Genomic DNA, 16644 nt, shown 5'->3' with positions numbered 1-16644 from the left:
CGTGTAATCAGGAACCGGATGGTGACACAAGGCGCAGAGACAGCGATTTATACAGGTCCGGGCCATCTGATCGACGTAATACCCTACGTCCTGTGTCTTTGGTGTATTGTATTGAGATGTATGTAGATCCATCTTGTCCACTAGGGGACCCCTGCCTCTCCTTATATAGTCTGGAAGGGCAGGGTTACAAGTAAAGTATCCTATTTGGTACTATACAATAGCTTACGATGCACGTCGAGTAGCGCTGTGCACGCCTTGATCTTGTGGGTCGGGCCACCTCTGATGGTGCAGCCCATGTCTTGTCTTGAGGATACCGGGGGCCATACCCCCACAGCCACCCCCACCTTATAAATATAAGGTGCCCACACACACAATCGATCAAATTACAATTAATTTTACTTCTCTTTAGCCCTAATCTCTTTCAACCTCTATGTTGTTGTTCATCATTTGATCTGATGACTAAGGATGGAGCCCTATGTTTGTTGGTCGACCTAGGTAAACCGAGCGACGTCCTTGCCCTCACGGGGTCTCTCCCGCACAAGAGCTTCAACGGTTCCTTTGCTAGTTTGCCCGGAAGTTAGCCATTTTTCGTCCCGCAAGCACGATAGTTATCCTTTGATGGTTTGTTTGTAACGTAAGTGTGATCCTCGCTACGTTCTTTGGTCCGTGACGACCCGAGCGATCTAGCACAAGCTGACCCGGGATCAATCCGACGTCAACATACTTTTTAGTGACTCCGCTAGGGAAAATTGCTTCGGTTGTACTTTGTTACAGAATCTCTTTGCCCTAGACCTACTCTTCATTGATATATCTTCTTGTGCTTGTCATTACCATTGCATCAGGCCCAAAAGGGCAATCGCATTTCGTCTAACCACTTGTGATCTCTCTTGCTATTTTGCAAAGTGTTGCTCGCCGTTGCCCTGCTAAATGCATCCAGTATATACAATACAATTTGGTGATCAAAACACATATGGATAGACTTCTAGAAGGTTTAAAAAAAGGAACTTTTTTCCAAGGTAGAAATGGAATGAATATGAATTGATAAAACAATTCTAGAAAAAAAGTAAAGACATATTTTAATTAGTATCGTGTACCTGATATACCACATGATTCGAATATTTCAGATCTTCATCTACCATTTTCACCCCTACATGCATCTACATTTTAAACCTAGATAAAATCAACCTACTCCCTCTCTAGAAAAATAGAAGTCTCGCTTCCAAACAAATCAATATATCCCAAATTTGACCAAATATATAATTTGCTAATTTGTGAAACGTTATAATACTCACTAGATTAATTATGGATATATTTCATAATAAACCTATTTGAAGATATAAATATTAATACTATTTTTCTATAAACCTAATCAAATCAAGTGAATGTTGTTTGACTCCTCGATAAACAATACTTATAATTTTTTGAGATGGAGGGAGTAGCACCATGCTTTCTTTTTGAGACGGAGAGGGTAACACAATGGGTGCTAAAGACAAGCTAATGACGGCTGAGGGGGATTGGAAGGAGGTCAGACTTTTAAAATTAGGTACCTAAGAGCAACTCTAGCAATAACGTCCAAAACAGGGTCTCTACTTTTCATTTGAGCGCTCCCCCCACATTTGGGGTCTCTGTTTTCTAGACTGAACTACCATAAACCATAAATCCTAAATTCTAAACTCCAACACTGACCCTCAAAATATAGAGTCCTCAAATTCATTCTCTCAGGGAATGATACATGGGACCCACTCATCTTTGACTCACTCAGCCAAAAGAAAGAAACCGACTAACGCTGGTGGGGAAGCAGATGACGCCTCTGCGGAAGCGGAAAGAAAATCGACTGCCGGTGGGGAAGCGGACGATGCCTCGACATATGCAGGTGTAGATGCCACCAATGAGGAAAGGGAGAAGAGCGGGGACAGACCTGGCCGCGAGCACGCGAGAGGTCAAGGAACCCGGGCGCGAGCGAAGGAGCACCGACGAGAGAACAGGCTGGAGACTCTTCACGGCCATCTTCGCCCTCCTCGACGCCTGGATCTCTTTCCTTGTCGTCGCAACGAGCTAGGCGTCGATGGAGCCCTTCAAGCTTAGCTTCTAGAGCTGGGCCACGTAGAACGTAAAAGCCTTCGTTGCTTTCATGCGAAACTACTAGCTAGGCCGCCCAAACTCAGTTCAGTGGTGGTGAGCATGACAGGACGATGGGTCACATTGTACAGCCTGCTGAGCTTCAGCAGTAAGCAGCCTCTTCTTCACTGGTGGTGGTTGTTGAGTTTGTGAGATGCTTTCAATTGCAACAAATGGTCTTTGAGTGTTCGGCTGGTCTTATCAACCAGCTTATTCGCTGGCTTATAAGCCATGGTACAATATTTTTCTCTCTTAAAAAATCAGCCATACAACTTACAGCCAGCCGAACACTCCCTAGACCGCACAATTGATATTTATTTAGTGCTGTTTTGCCAGTGTATGCCCTACCCTACTGCAAACTGGGCTCCACGTCATGCTCATGCACGATCCACACTCAAAAACAAATTTTTTACCTTGCCTCTTGCTGATCTGTCGGGAAATCCTAACGTTCGTTTCGCCGGTGTACATTGGGCAGGAAACACAAACCACACTAGAGCACCACCAAGTACCAACAGCTATATATACATAGCCAAGATCTACGAAAGATTCCATGAATTTTCTTTGTGTGCATGCTGCTTGCATTGGTCATCACCACGCTAGCTAGCTTTGGTTTACAGCATTTCTGTTAACGATCGAATAAGTAACTGAGCATTTAGGCATGGTCATCAAGGTTCTAGAGTTTCACTACCAGAGAAAGAAACATTTGTGCCGGCAAAAAACCCTTGCATTTACGCATTGTCGTCGAGCCTTGTATATCATCAGGTATTAACACTTATGTCTTCAAAACAAATTTATGATGAAACTATATTCTATAGCTAAATTAATGGTACTTATTTTATCACGTGAGTGTTAGTACATTTTCATATCATTTTAGTCAAAGTTTGAACGGTTTGACTCCTCAAAATGCAAGAGTTAGCATTTTATTTTTTGACAAAGGGAGTACACAACGTTAATTAATACTCCCTTCGTCCGTCAAAGCATGCAATCCTAGGATTGGAGTGGTATCCGAAAAAGGATGCAATTTTAGACCATAGGAGCTAGTAGTAGTGGGATCCACTGACAAAAAAAAGTCTGATCCTGGTGAATCACATAGCGGTAAGAGTGCTAATTGGCTGACCGCAAGTGCAGATGAAAGAGAAAAAGACTGGCACTGTCACCGCACAATGAAAACATAGGGTTACATGCGTCTTTTTTCTCCACCACTAAGTTCGCCTTGGGAACCTAGATTTGCATGCTTTAATGTACAGAGGGAGTATATGCAGAATTACTTGTTAGCAGTCTGACTGCTTGTTTTCTTGTCAGTCACTTTTTGTGGTCCGTCCGATGCGAGATGACCGGCTCCCCTGTGTTTGTTTCATTTATATTCTGCGGCTCTGCCTGTTGGTGTCATCCTTTGCCTGTGTGTGTTATCCGTCCTTTTCCCCTGTCACTGTTTTCTTCTCTTTGGGCGTGATTGGTAGGCTAAATCGGGCCGTTCCTGTACCGTTTTGATGCCTGACTTTATTCATGCGGCGTGTTTGGTTGTCCGCCTCGTATCTTTTGTATCCTTTCATTCATCTGCCCTCCTCCATCCGTAGGACTTCGTCTTCTCAATTTCCACTTCCCTCTCCATACAGGATGACTTGATTCAGGCATGGCGCAGGAACCCATATGTCATATACTCAAAACTCCCATCCATGCATGCAACCAAATAAGAACTTATTTTATACTGGACCAACAACCCAGACAACCAAACGACTGAGTGCACGATTTGAAATGCATCTCAGACCGATTCTCCATCCGGGCTCCCCTCGTCAAAGCAACCAATCACGCCCTTTGTGGTGAGGAACGGAACACCTCGATATCCATGTGAGGCGAGCCGCGGCGACGTGCGAGTCCGGCGTGTCCCACGGCCTAAATCCTAGCCGGGAGCCGGCCCACCGGCGCGTCCCGTGGCCTAAACCCTAGCCTGGAGCTGGCCCACCGGCTGTTGCTGCTGTGGTAAGGCGGGCGCCCCGCGCGCGGCTCCCCTCGTCTGTCTCGTCCAGGCGCGTGCGCCGCTCGATTCGTCGGATTCGACCTCCGGTGCGACAGGGAACGGGCCCGTGCTGCGCCCGGCGTCGCGGAGGTGAGTGTGTGTTATCAGTGGAGCTGCTGCTGCGTCGGCGACGTTCTGTCGCGTGTTGTTTTTGTTGGGGACGATTGCGTGGGAGCCGGGTGCTGCCGCTTAATTCCGCCTAATTTGCCGTCTCGGTGGGGTGCTGTTGCCCTCGGGGTGGCTGCAATTTGGTTGCTCTCTGGCGCTCGGGGGAGAGTTTCAAGGGGTGGATTTTTGCGGGTGTTGCTTTGCTTGGTTGTTGCGGGGTGTGGATTTGGGGAGGACCAGACTGTCAAGTAACTGGCTTTTTCTTGTGTTGATTGCCTTTTTCATTCGTGACTTATTTGTCTTCGACTTAGGAGGGGGTTCAGGGTGGGGATTACATGACTGGTTTGCTACTGGTTTTTTTGTTGGATTCGTGCTAGCCTTTCCTTACTAAATGCAGAGCAAAGTATGGTTGCTGTTTGAACATGTATTTCCTACCGTTGTGTGTATTCCTTATCTCAGTTCTAGCTAACATTTAATTTGGAAGTGCAAGATATTGAATTTGTGTAATTAGAATATTTGGAGTTTGCGTTTACCAGCTCAAAATGGTGTTTCATATTACATTGTGAATCTGTTTATTGTTTGCATGTAAATCTAAGATATTGTGCTTAAAATTCTGTATGTTGCAGTCCATGCTCTAGACTTTATGTAAATCTAAGATATTTCTGCTAAAAATATAATTATCAATTTATTTTAACTTTTGGCTGTTAGCACATAACGTTGTCAGATCTCTTGTTTCAATATCCATCGTTAAGTAGGTCTTGGATTTCGCAGAAGTGGGTGTATTATTTTGACAGTGTTTTCAATTAAAGACAGCTGACCTTTAGTATCTCCAGATAAGATGATACCTTTTGTGTCAGAGTAATACCTGTCATTTTATAACTCTGGTTAAGGAGCCTTGTGGTTATGTAGAGTGGAAGCTTCTTTGTGTAGCGAACTCAAATTTGGTAAAAGTTTCCAATGTGTTGCCTATGTATATCCTTCAAAGTGTCATAGGTATGATCTATTTTCATTCAGGAATCAGAATTTTACTTTGTTCAGTGATTTTTTTTCTCGAACACGCAGGAGAGCTGCGTATCAATATATTAAGAAGAAAAAAGGGTAAAGCACCCAGGTAGTACACTGGTTTTTTTTTGAAAGGAGAGAAAACCAGACAAAAAAACTCCAACAAATACACACACGCTAGATCACCTATTACATCCAGGAACTACCCATGACCAGGAAAAAAAAGATCAACTAGGAGGCTGCAGGGCGAGGAGTTGAGAAATGCCTCGAGCCCCAGCCATATCCCACATGTATAGATCAACCCTGATAGAACGGAGCAACCCATACAGCTCAGGTTGCTGTCCATCAAACACACAGCGGTTCCTGTGATTCCAGATGGCCCAAGCCACCAGGATAACCAAGGAGTTCAGGCCTTGCTTTACAAGATCAGTCACCCTAGTGTTCACCTGTTCCCACCACTCATCAAATAGCAGGTCCCCAGGTTGTGGGGCAAGACACTGCAGTCCAAATTGCTGGAAGACAATGAACCAAACCTGGCACGAGAACACACAGGAAACAAGCAGGTGATTAATCGTCTCCTCCTCTTGATCACATAATGGACATTGCTCTGGATGCGGCAATCCCTTCCTAGCAAGTCTATCAGCCGTCCAGCATTTGTTATGGGCAACCAGCCACATAAAGAACCGACACATTCCAGGCGCCCAGCTCCTCCAGATTCTTTCCCAGGGTTTGAAATGAGTGGCCCCTATGAACATTGCTTCATAAGTCGACTTAGCTGAGTACTTTCCTGTGGAAGAGAACCTCCAAATGTGAGAATCATTCACTTCCGGCTGTAGCACCACCTCAGCCAGCAAGTCCCAAAGATCGAGAAATTCAGTCAAAACACCCACAGTGAGGGCACCTCTTATGTCTGCAACCCATCTACCATCAGTAAGAGCGTCATACACTGTTCTTTTCTTTGCACGGCTAGAGACAGAGTTGAACAAGAGTGGAGCAAGCATTTCAAGACTCTGTCCATGTAGCCATTTATCAGTCCAAAAAAGTGTATTCTTACCATTGCCGACCTCAGAAGATATGGCTGCTGAGAAAAAGGTTCTGACAGAGTGATGCACTTGAATGGGAAAAAAATTCCATGGTTTGTCAGGCTCAGTTTTGAGCAACCAGAGCCACCTCATTCTGAGTGCCCACCCTAGCTGTTGTAATTGTGAAATACCAAGCCCCCCCAATTCCAGAGGACGGGTTACCTTGGGCCAGGCAACCAAACAGTGACCACCCCTCACATCTTTTCTTCCCTTCCACAAGAAACCCCTTCTGATCTTATCAACTGCTTTCAAAGCCCAGGAAGGAAGATCCAGGGCCATTGCCAGATATATCAACATAGAGGTGAGAACAAATTGTACCAAAATTTTCCTACCAGCTTTAGTGAGCAGGTCAGCTTTCCATCCTGGCAATCTGTCAGCAATTTTATCAATGATAGGGTGGACTTGGGCTCTTGTCAGCTTGTGTGGAGAGAGAGGCACTCCCAGATATTTGCAAGGAAATTCAGAAATCTGGCAGGGGAGATGCGCAAGCAGGACTGCACGGTCCTCTTTCGAACACTGAATGGGAAGGACATTACTTTTCTGTATATTGGTTCGGAGTCCAGAAGCCTCCCCAAAAAGCTGCAGCAAATCTAGGGTGATTCTGATGTCACTCACCGAGGGTCGAAGGAAAATGACCATGTCATCAGCATATAAGGAGATCCGGTGTTGTATATTCCTTCTAGCCAGGGGTTGGAGAAGTTCTTCTTCAGCTGCTTTCTGAAACAAAAGACAGAGAACATCCATGGCCAATATAAAGAGCATTGGGGAGAGCGGGTCTCCTTGTCTTAAGCCCCGGCGATGTTTAATTCTCTCCCCAGGAGAGCCATTCAACAGGATCTGAGTGGATGAAGAGGCTAACAGCCCACTGATGATGTCACACCAAACAGACCCAAAACCCACGTGCTGCAACACTTCCAAAATAAAAGGCCAGGAAACTGAATCGAAAGCTTTAGTGATGTCCAACTTTAGGAGAATGTGAGCCTGTTTTTGCTGATGTAGATACTTTGTAGTGTGCTGAACCAACATGAAGTTATCCAAGATGAATCTACCCTTGATAAAAGCACTTTGGTTTGGTGTGATCAAGCGATCCAAACGACCAGCAAGCCTATTAGCGAGCAACTTTGTTATGAGTTTGGCAAAGGAATGCACCAAGCTTATTGGTCTGTAGTCCCTGATGCTCGTGACATCATCTTTTTTTGGTAAGAGAGTGATGAAGGCAGAGTTGAGAAGCTCAAAATTGTTGAAATTCCTGCTCCAAACAGCTGAAGCTGCTGCCATAATATCTTGCTTAATTATAGGCCAGCAGACTTTGTAAAACTTTCCGGTGAAACCGTCGGGGCCTGGGGCCTTGTCAGGAGGCAAGGAACTGATAGTTTTCCAAACTTCCTCCTCAGAGAAAGGATCATCTAGCTCGGATAGGTCAAGATTTGGTGCATTTAGTGCTTCCAAGTTTACTGTAACACCCCGATCCAGATTTTCACCCAGGAGAGTACTATAGAAATTGAAGATATTCTGCTCCTTCTCCTCATGTTTTGTGAGAACCAAACCGTCATCAGTTGTGAGCTTGTATATGAAATTTTTCCTCATCCGATGCCTAGCATGGGAGTGAAACATGGCTGTGTTGGCATCGCCCTCACAGAGCCATGAGATGCGAGATCGGCAGCGCGCAATGGTGCGCTGTAGTGACGAGAGTGCCAGAGAGTGCAGCTTGAGTTTGTTACGCAACCAGAGCTCCAGGCCAGAGAGGGCTCGATGGTCTTGAGCAATTTCAAGCTGGTGCAAAATCTCTCTGGCCAGCCCCAATTGAGTGTTGACATGCCCCACTTTTTTCTGGCTCCAACTTTGTAATCTTCTGACAGTAGCTCTGAATTTTCTTGCCAGGGTGTCGAATGGGCAGCAGGAGGCGTCCACTGAAGTCCAAGCAGTCTCCACTGCATCCTGAAACCCCTCAAGTTTGCACTAGAAGGATTCGAAATGAAATCTTGCCTTGCGAGGTTGAACATCATGCAAACCCAGAAGGAGGGGGCAATGATCAGAGCCATCGGAGGCGCCGCTCTGCAGAAGACAGTTTGGAAACAGGTTTTCCCACTCTGAGGAACAAAACACTCTATCTAGCTTGACAAGCGTAGGGGATTCTTGCTGATTCGACCATGTAAATTTTCGACCTTGCAAGGGCAGCTCTTGTAACTCCAATTCATTGATTAGACGGCGAAATCTGCCCATCATTGCTCTATTAAGAATCCCATTGTTTTTGTCTTCAGCATTTGTGATGAGATTAAAATCCCCAAGAACAGACCAGGGTCCTTGACAAGCAGATCTCACATTTCTTAATTCTTGTAAAAAGAGTATTTTCCTCTCATCACCTTGAGGCCCATATACACAAGTAAGCCACCAAGGTTGCAGGCCAGCAGGGGAGAACTGCACAGAAATACTGTGTTCATCAACACGACTGGCAGTGGCCGGGCCTAGATCCTGCCTCCATGCCAGAAGGATTCCTCCACTTGCACCAACAGCCGGCAAAACGACCCAATGAGAAAAAACCGAGCCCAACATTGAAAGAATGACGCCCTGAGAAATTAACGGCATTTTTGTCTCTTGTAAGCAAACAAAGTCAACACGACAGGAATTCACTAGCGTACGCACTGGATCTTGGCGAACCCTCGAATTGAGGCCGCGAACATTCCAGCAGAGGATGTTTGAAGGATTCATTATGTTATGAAGAAGGGAAATCGACCAGACGAGAGAGAACAAAATCAGATAACAACTGGCAACACAGCCTCCCCACTATCAGGAATGCTCTCTACTTCCCCCACATCCGGGGTTGCCCAACCAAAAAGAGCCGCTAAGGCCTGAACATGAGATTCTGGGAGAGGTTGACCGAACAACTTGCCATAAGCATCCAGAACATCTTGATGAATACCATCATTTTCATTGACGACGTTCAGGACTGTCATAACTCTTTTCCTGTACCTGGTGGGAACAGCTCCGGATGGTGACTCTGGCCCAACACCCGCAATTCTTCTACTTCTTCGTGGTGGGGCAGCAGACGTGTGAGACCGGGCTCTTGGCTTCGGGGCGCGCGGAGTAGGAAGGATTTTTTCAATCCGTTTAGAGATTTTCTTCACGAACCTTGATCTGCGCCTCGACGGAGACTCAAGGATGGCCTTGCCGCTGGGAGACCTGCGTGTGGCAGCAGGCGGAGTTTCAGCCATGACCTCAACACACCCAGGACCAAGGGCAGAGGTCCGGTGCGGAGTCACGGCCAGCACATCAACGCCCGCCGGCCCGGCCAAGGCTTCCACGCTTGCCAGGAGAGGTTCTGGAAGCGGAGCCGCGGCCACGCCGTCCCCCCCAGCCATACGTCGCCACCTTCTGGAATAGGTCTTCACAGGAGAAGTGACCCCCCTGCCCGCCAAGACGCCCTAGGCATCTGTAGGCGCTGAGTCAGCAGCGGTAAGATCCGGCGAAGAGCTCATTGCCGCCAGCACCGGAGCTTGGGTTGGAGCTTCATCCAGAGATGGAGAAGCAAGGAGCCCCGCTCCACTGATGACCTGAGACGTCAGGCCCGGCTGGTCAGGACCCCTCGAGGAATGTGGGCCTGATAGCAGTGGGCCGGCAGGCCGGTCACCTGGAGACTGGGCCGTAGTGCCATCCTTAGCCCACCATGTGTCGTTGCTGAGATTTTCATCCAGCCGAACCGACGAGGCAGGACCAGCCTCCGACAACCAGAACGGAAATCCCGGCGTCTGAGGGATCAAATCTTCGTTCGCCAATCCGGGCAAAATGACCAGTGCCACCGGATCATCAATGGCCACCGGCAGGGACGAGGCAGGCGAGAGACTTGAAGGCGCCCGCGTCGCCTCGGGCTCCACGGGCTGTGAAGCCGCCGCCTGCGTCGCCTCGGGCGCAGCAGAGTTAGCGCCATCAATCGGATCCTCGACTTCCGCCCCTTGGTCTACAACCACCGGGCCAGCGCCCAATCGCCGATGCACAGGGACCCGCGGGGCACCACCGGAGGCACCAGACCCAAGGGCGACGGACTCCGGCGAGGCAGGGGCTTGCCGCCGGCGTCGACGCTTCCCTTGGTCGGAGTCGTCGTGCAGCGGAGGCGAAGGCGGATCGTCTTCCATCCCAAACGAAGTCGACGCAGAAACTGCAATCTTGATTTCATACCTTAACGCACGCTTCACCGGCGGAAATTCTTCAACTTGTATCGGGGGCTCAACAATGTCCAAGTCCAAAGTCGCCGGGATGAGTTCCGGCTGAGAACACCAAGCCTTCAAGCGGAAAACCGAATAGTCCTTGCGATCAATCGTAGCAGGATGGAGCTCGCGCACCCAGCCCCACTCGTCCAGAAGATGTTCCGCTGTCTCCAGTTCCCATGCATGTGCAGGTATACCCCTCAGCTCAATGTCAACAAGTGAGGGCAACACCACTGCAGACGCACCCTTGAACCGAGACCAGCGCCGGAAGAACAGGGTGAACAGAGGCAAGTGAAGAGGCCTTCCTTCATTGTAGACTCGGACAGCAGAAGCTTCATCGGGGAGGATCAGCAGACCATCTTCATGGCTCAGACTGTGAAACTCCAGCGACTCGATCGGGAGTTCATGGCGGCGAGCTAACTCATCAACCAGAACGTCAACCGAAAGAGTCGCGGTGTCTCCAACAATCGAGACCGAGAGCGCATTGCGAAGTTCATCTTCAGCCCTGGACATCTTAGCTGAACGATCAATGACACGACGAGGCCGGGCAGGAGCATCACCGGAGACGGTCGGAGCATGATCGCAAGCAGCAGACACGTTATTCTCTTCATCTTCCTGGCCAGACGGACCGCCCGAGCCAGCAGCCTTCGAACGCCGCCGCTTCCTGACTCGGCGATGACGTCTCGTCCGCGTGCCTGGAACAGCCGCCGCCCCCGCTGCCCCGGAGCCCCCATCGTCAGGCGCAGCTGTTGAGGACACCATCTTCACAGATTTCGAGTCTCCCAGCGTGGACTTAGGACGCCACACGAGGAGAGCCCGAGGAGCCGCCGCGTGCAGAGCCTGGCCACGGCCACCACAGATGGACGCACGGTGGCCAATCGCCCGGCACCTGAAGCAGCGAGGCCCCTTCAAGCAGGAGGCCGCACGGTGAGACGGGGAGAAACAATTGAAACACCTCCCCCTGAGGTCCGCCGGCACCGAGCGACGAGGTTCGCGCAGCCCCCGCAGCCGCCGCTTGCGAGCACGACGACCCTCGTACCGATGCCACCCGGCCCCGTCAGGGCCCTCTCCGGCGGACGCCTGAGGGGCCCGCGACCGGAGAACGATTCTCGGAGGCCGGCGAACTTCAGCCACCACCGGCTGCGGCAAGGCTGACGAAGAAGCGCCACCAGAAAGGAGCACCTCCTTGAACGAAGGAACGGGAGAGGAGCCGCCCGCAGATGAGGACTGGCGTCGCGCCACCTTTCACCTTTGGAGCGACCTACCTGGGTTGCCAGGGAGGAGGAGGGCTGAAGGGGCTCGACTGGGAGGGTGGCCGTCGGGCCATGAGCAGGCACCGACGTGGGGCTGCTGTATGGGAGGGCGCCGGGGAGGGGAGGGGTGGGAGCGAGAGAGGCCATTGTCTATAATTCTACCTTCTGTTCAGTGATTTACAAGCTGTTTTAGGATCTGCTTTTTTGTGCGAGGATTTGATTGGTTCTGTGTTCGATTTCTAGTTAATTTAGGAATTTTTTGTGGTTGTTCGGTCCGCTGTTGCAGCTGCCAAGGAGTGCCAGGTCGGCGCTTGAAGGAGCCTAGCAATTTTTTTTTGTGTTCGATTTCTAGTTCATTTAGGAATTTCGTGTCAATCAAATTTGTTTTGGTCATTTTTGTTAAATTTGCTTGCAAGGTCGAGTTTTTTTGGTTTTGTTCTTTCAGTAGCAGCTTTTGTATTTCTCATTGTTGGCCAACAACACTAGCAGTTAATGGTTGTTGTGTGTCAGTTGATTTAATCCCAGGAACAGCTTGCCTTTCAGTTAGCCTGTTCATGTGTTGTTTAGGCAAATTCTTCTTTGCAGGAGTAGTTCTTACAACAGCAGCTAGCTACATACTGTTTCAGTGCTTTCCGTTCAGTTCAGTTTTTTCAACCTCTTTGTTCTCCTGTTGACTGAAGGGCGGGCCTGGTGCAAGTGGTAGAGTCTTACCGCCTGTGACCGGAAGGTCCCGGGTTCGAGTCGCGGTCTCCTCGCATTGCACAGGCGAGGGTAAGGCTTGCCACTAACACCCTTGCCCAGACCCGGGGAGCTCTCTGCACTGGGTACGACCTTTTTTTTTGTTCTCCTGTTGACTCTGCTTGACTGAATTTTTCTTCAGCTTGCTACTGCAGGTTTTTAAGAGTGCTTTTAGCTTTGATTTTTCAGTGGCTGGCTTGCTTAGAACAATTGTGTTATTTTGTATTCTATGCAGCAGAACAATGTATCTGTAGTTTGGAGAACATCTCAGCTAGCAGTAGTGGTAGGATATAGAAGTTGCATCTTGACCATTATGTAATTAGTTAAGCTATAATGTTCAGACTTTAGGAGAACAAAGAGGCTGCTTATTTGAGCTGTCCTGGGTAGCTTAAGTGAGATTTCTGGTTGCTCCATCTTCTATATCTTTGTACCGCCTTCCTCCATTTCAACTGATAATTGACCCGTTTCCTGACACGTGTTTTTGTTTTTTGCTTTTTACCATTTTGTGCCTCCCGTTGTTACCAAAATATCTGATGATTTTTATTTTATTGGATTGTTTCCTTGCGTGGCTTTGTCGCTGAGAGGATCGACCGCCGGAGCTCTCAAGGAGATAAACTCTCGCGTGCACTATATTTTTCATGTAGGGCTGCTGTGCTGATAGAGGGACATGGTATTGCGCTGACGGAGGCTAACGTATTTTTTTCATGCAGTTAAATTTATGCTTTTCATTAAGTTAGACGGGGGCTAAATTATTAAATTCATATTTGATTGCTGCCACCAGATACGATTGAAACTCTGCTCTGCATGCATGTGCCTGCATCTTTCTGTCACTGGTTTTTGGGGTTACCCACCATTTTAGCTAGAATTTCTGACTTTGCTTTATGCTGAGACATATTATATGCTAGAAAGACTGAAAAGGAAAACAAACTTAAAAGACAGGAATATACGATTTCATAAATAACTGAATTTGTTTACTTTGTAGATCAGCCTTTTGATATTTATTTGTTTCTTCTCCAATTTCAGGCATCACCTCACCAGTGCCCTTCTATGTGTGCTGTTTGGGATTGTTTATCCCGTGTTCTGTATCAGTTTGTTTAAATGGGTACTTTAGGTGTTAGAATTGGAATATGATATCCTGCACTTGCTTTGTTGTTCGTCACAAGCGAGTTCAAATGAACTAGACACTAGACTTAGTGCGCAACTGGTTTACTCTGGGTTAGGTGGATGATTATTGCTCTGTGCTGGTTTGGAGTCCTGAGGTGCTGTGTATTTTGAATTTAACTAGTGTTCCACTGTTTTTAAATTTAAGCTCCACAAGTAGGAAGACTGAGGTGCATTTATACTTAATTTAACTAGTGCTCCACAGCTGCGATTTTTCAGTGCCAAAAGTAGGAAGGCTGAGATGTATTGTGCATTGGATCTAGCACCTGATTGTTTGTGTATGAATACAGGTTCTCATTGTCACAAAAATACCAGCATGCGTTTTTCTTTCTAGTTAAAACTTGTTACCTGTTTTGACACTTTTCCAGATCCATTTTGTGTTCTTTTTGGCACTTCTCTCACCTTAATTTCCTTTCTCCATAGTCACTGCAATTTTCTCTGCTTATGAACAAGTCATATTATTTTGTTCATCGATTTTCTACTCTGTCAAGTTGTTTAAACGAGCATCAAGTTACTTTCTTTCTCCAAATTTATTTTTATAAAGTAATATTTTTAATCTCTTTGATTGTACAGGTTGTTATACGAGGTTCTGTTTCTTTTCTTAATCATGAAAGAGATGCATTGGGCTAGCCACATCAATGTAGATGCTGAACATGAAGGAGTTTCTGAAGATTTAGATAAGGTGTCTGCTAATGACATTGAATGTGAAGATACTGAAATGAATACATCAAATTTTCGAACAAATGCCGATGCTTTTTTACAACTGGATGATGAAGCTTTGTTTGGAATCATTAAAAAACTTGTACGTATGTTGTTGCATATTAAGTACACTTTCTCCTTTTTTATCTCAAGATGCTATTACCTTTTCTATTGCCGATGTTTGTAATTTTTTTAAATAATTACATAATTGGTATTTATTTTTTTGTTCGTGACTAATCTCATTATTTATCTGCAGCTCTACTTATATTTTTTTTAGGCCTGCAATGGTTTGAGACAGATATTATCAGGTTCTGTTGGCCCTTGTGTTGATAGCTCAAGCATTCCCTTTGATGGCCCTGCTGTTGCTACCTGTAGAGGGATTCATGGTGCTGTTGCTGTTAAGACTGCCAAGAAGACTGTTACTAGAGTTAGTGTTTCTTTATTTTCTGATGTTATTGATAAACTTAGCCCAGAAAAGAAGCTTGTTATTAAGGCATATGGTTTTGAGTCACTACTGAGTTTTGACAAGTGTGCTATACCTCTTCCATTTGCCCATTGGCTGGCTGATCATGTTGAAGTTAGAAATTCAAACATTGTTGTTAGGAACACTTGTATTCCTCTGAATCCCCAGAATCGTTCATGATGTTTTAGGCATTCCAATTGGAGGCTCAACAATTTTTTTTTCTCGAACTACGTAGGAGAGCTGCCCATCATTTCATTAAGGTAGAAGAAAAAACGGGTTTGGGTAGCCCCTACCCAGTTACAAAACACACACCAACACATCAGCAGCCATTATACTCAGGCTGCGCCAAAATTGGGAAGAGGTGACCAAACAGAGAGCACTAGCTCTTGGAGGTTGGATGCCCCAGCCATGCACCATAGGCGGCCCTCAATGTTTGTAGCCCTAAGAACCTCCTGAGTGTTCGGCCTGACCTTTTCAAACACACAATCATTCCTGTGTTTCCAAATCTCCCAAGCGACCAGGATTATCAGAGAATTAAGTCCCTTACGCATCTCTTTTGGTACAGCCAAGAATGTTTTGCTCCACCATCCAAAGAAACGGGTCTCGTGAGATTTGGGAGCTAGGTGTATCAGACCCAGGCGTTGGAAGATCAACACCCAAACCTGGCGGGAGAACACACAGCCAACCAGTAAGTGATGGATTGTCTCCGGAGCTTGGTCACAAAGGGAGCAAGCCTCCGGATGAGGCAGACCTCGCTTAGCCAGGCGATCAGCAGTCCAGCACTTGTTGTGAAACACTAACCAAATGAAGAATTTGCAACGCGGAGGAGCCCAGCTTTTCCAAATCCTCCTCCAAGGCCCAATTCTGACAGAGCCCTCAAAGAAGGCAGCATATGCCGATTTACTGTTATAGGACCCCGATTGACTTAACTTCTATTTGTATTGATCTGGAGTATCTTGCTGCAAGACAACATTGTCCACAATATCCTAGATCTGAAGGTACTCATACATGACCTGAACTATACGCGCTCCCTTGATGTCACCCACACAGCGATTATTTTAGAGCGCTTGAGCAAAAGTCCTTCTTTTGGTCAATCTTTTAGGGACCATGTTGAACAGATTGGGAGCAATTTCATCCAAAGTATGACCATCCAGCCAACGATCTATCCAGAACAAGATTTTCTCCGTATTACCAACTATTGCATCCACAGCAACATTAAAAAGGCCCTGAGTGTTTCTGGAAATTTGTACTGGGAGACCAGACCATGGCCTAGAAGGGTCTGTCTTTTGTGCCCAAAGCCAGCGGGCCCTTAATGCGTAGCCAAGCAGTTCTAGGTTAATAATTCCAAGTCCTCCATATTTCAGAGGCCTCTGCACCTTTTCCCATGCTACCAAGCAATTACCACCATTGGCCTGTTCCTGCCCTTTCCACAAGAAGCCCCTTCTTTTTTTGTCTATAGCCTTGAAAACTCATTTTGGAAGATCCATGGCTATCATATGATAAATGGGAGCAGCGGTTAAAACCACTTTTACCAGTACCAATCGCCCGGCTTTGTTTAACAGGGAAGCTTTCCATCCTGGAAGATAATCAGCCACCTTATCCACTAAAGGCAGCAGTACTTCTTTGGTCGGTTTGCCAATTGTGAGTGGAAGACCAAGGTAGGTACAGGGGAATGCCTTGATAGAACAGGAGAGAACCTCAGCCGTGAGAACCAGCTCTTCATCAGTACAGTTGATAGGAGACACTAATTTTTTTGATAAATTGGTTCTGAGTCCCGAGGCATGTCCAAACAGGTCAAGGA

General features: G+C 47.0%; 1 protein-coding gene across 1 annotated transcript; it reads left to right on the top strand.

Moving 5' to 3' along the window:
• The first annotated feature begins 4059 nt into the window (after nt 1–4059).
• On the top strand, nt 4060–15028 carry LOC136483963 (uncharacterized). Its single transcript, XM_066481132.1, has 3 exons — nt 4060–4225; nt 14255–14363; nt 14658–15028. The coding sequence occupies exons 2-3, from the start codon at nt 14289–14291 to the stop codon at nt 15021–15023; spliced, it is 441 nt and encodes a 146-aa protein (XP_066337229.1). The 5' UTR covers nt 4060–4225; nt 14255–14288; the 3' UTR covers nt 15024–15028.
• Nucleotides 15029–16644: the final 1616 nt, after the last annotated feature.

This window comes from Miscanthus floridulus, chromosome 9 (assembly GCF_019320115.1).
Source record: "Miscanthus floridulus cultivar M001 chromosome 9, ASM1932011v1, whole genome shotgun sequence".
Lineage (NCBI taxonomy): Eukaryota > Viridiplantae > Streptophyta > Magnoliopsida > Poales > Poaceae > Miscanthus > Miscanthus floridulus.
This window is presented reverse-complemented; position numbering and strand designations above follow the sequence as displayed.

What these genes read in the sequence shown, in the direction of transcription:
- LOC136483963 (XM_066481132.1), top strand. Translation starts at nt 14,289, where the DNA reads ATGAAAGAGATGCATTGGGCTAGCCACATCAATGTAGATGCTGAACAT. An exon ending in TTTCTGAAGATTTAGATAAG is followed by an intron (nt 14,364 to 14,657) that starts GTGTCTGCTAAT and finishes TATTTTTTTTAG; the next exon opens with GCCTGCAATGGTTTGAGACA.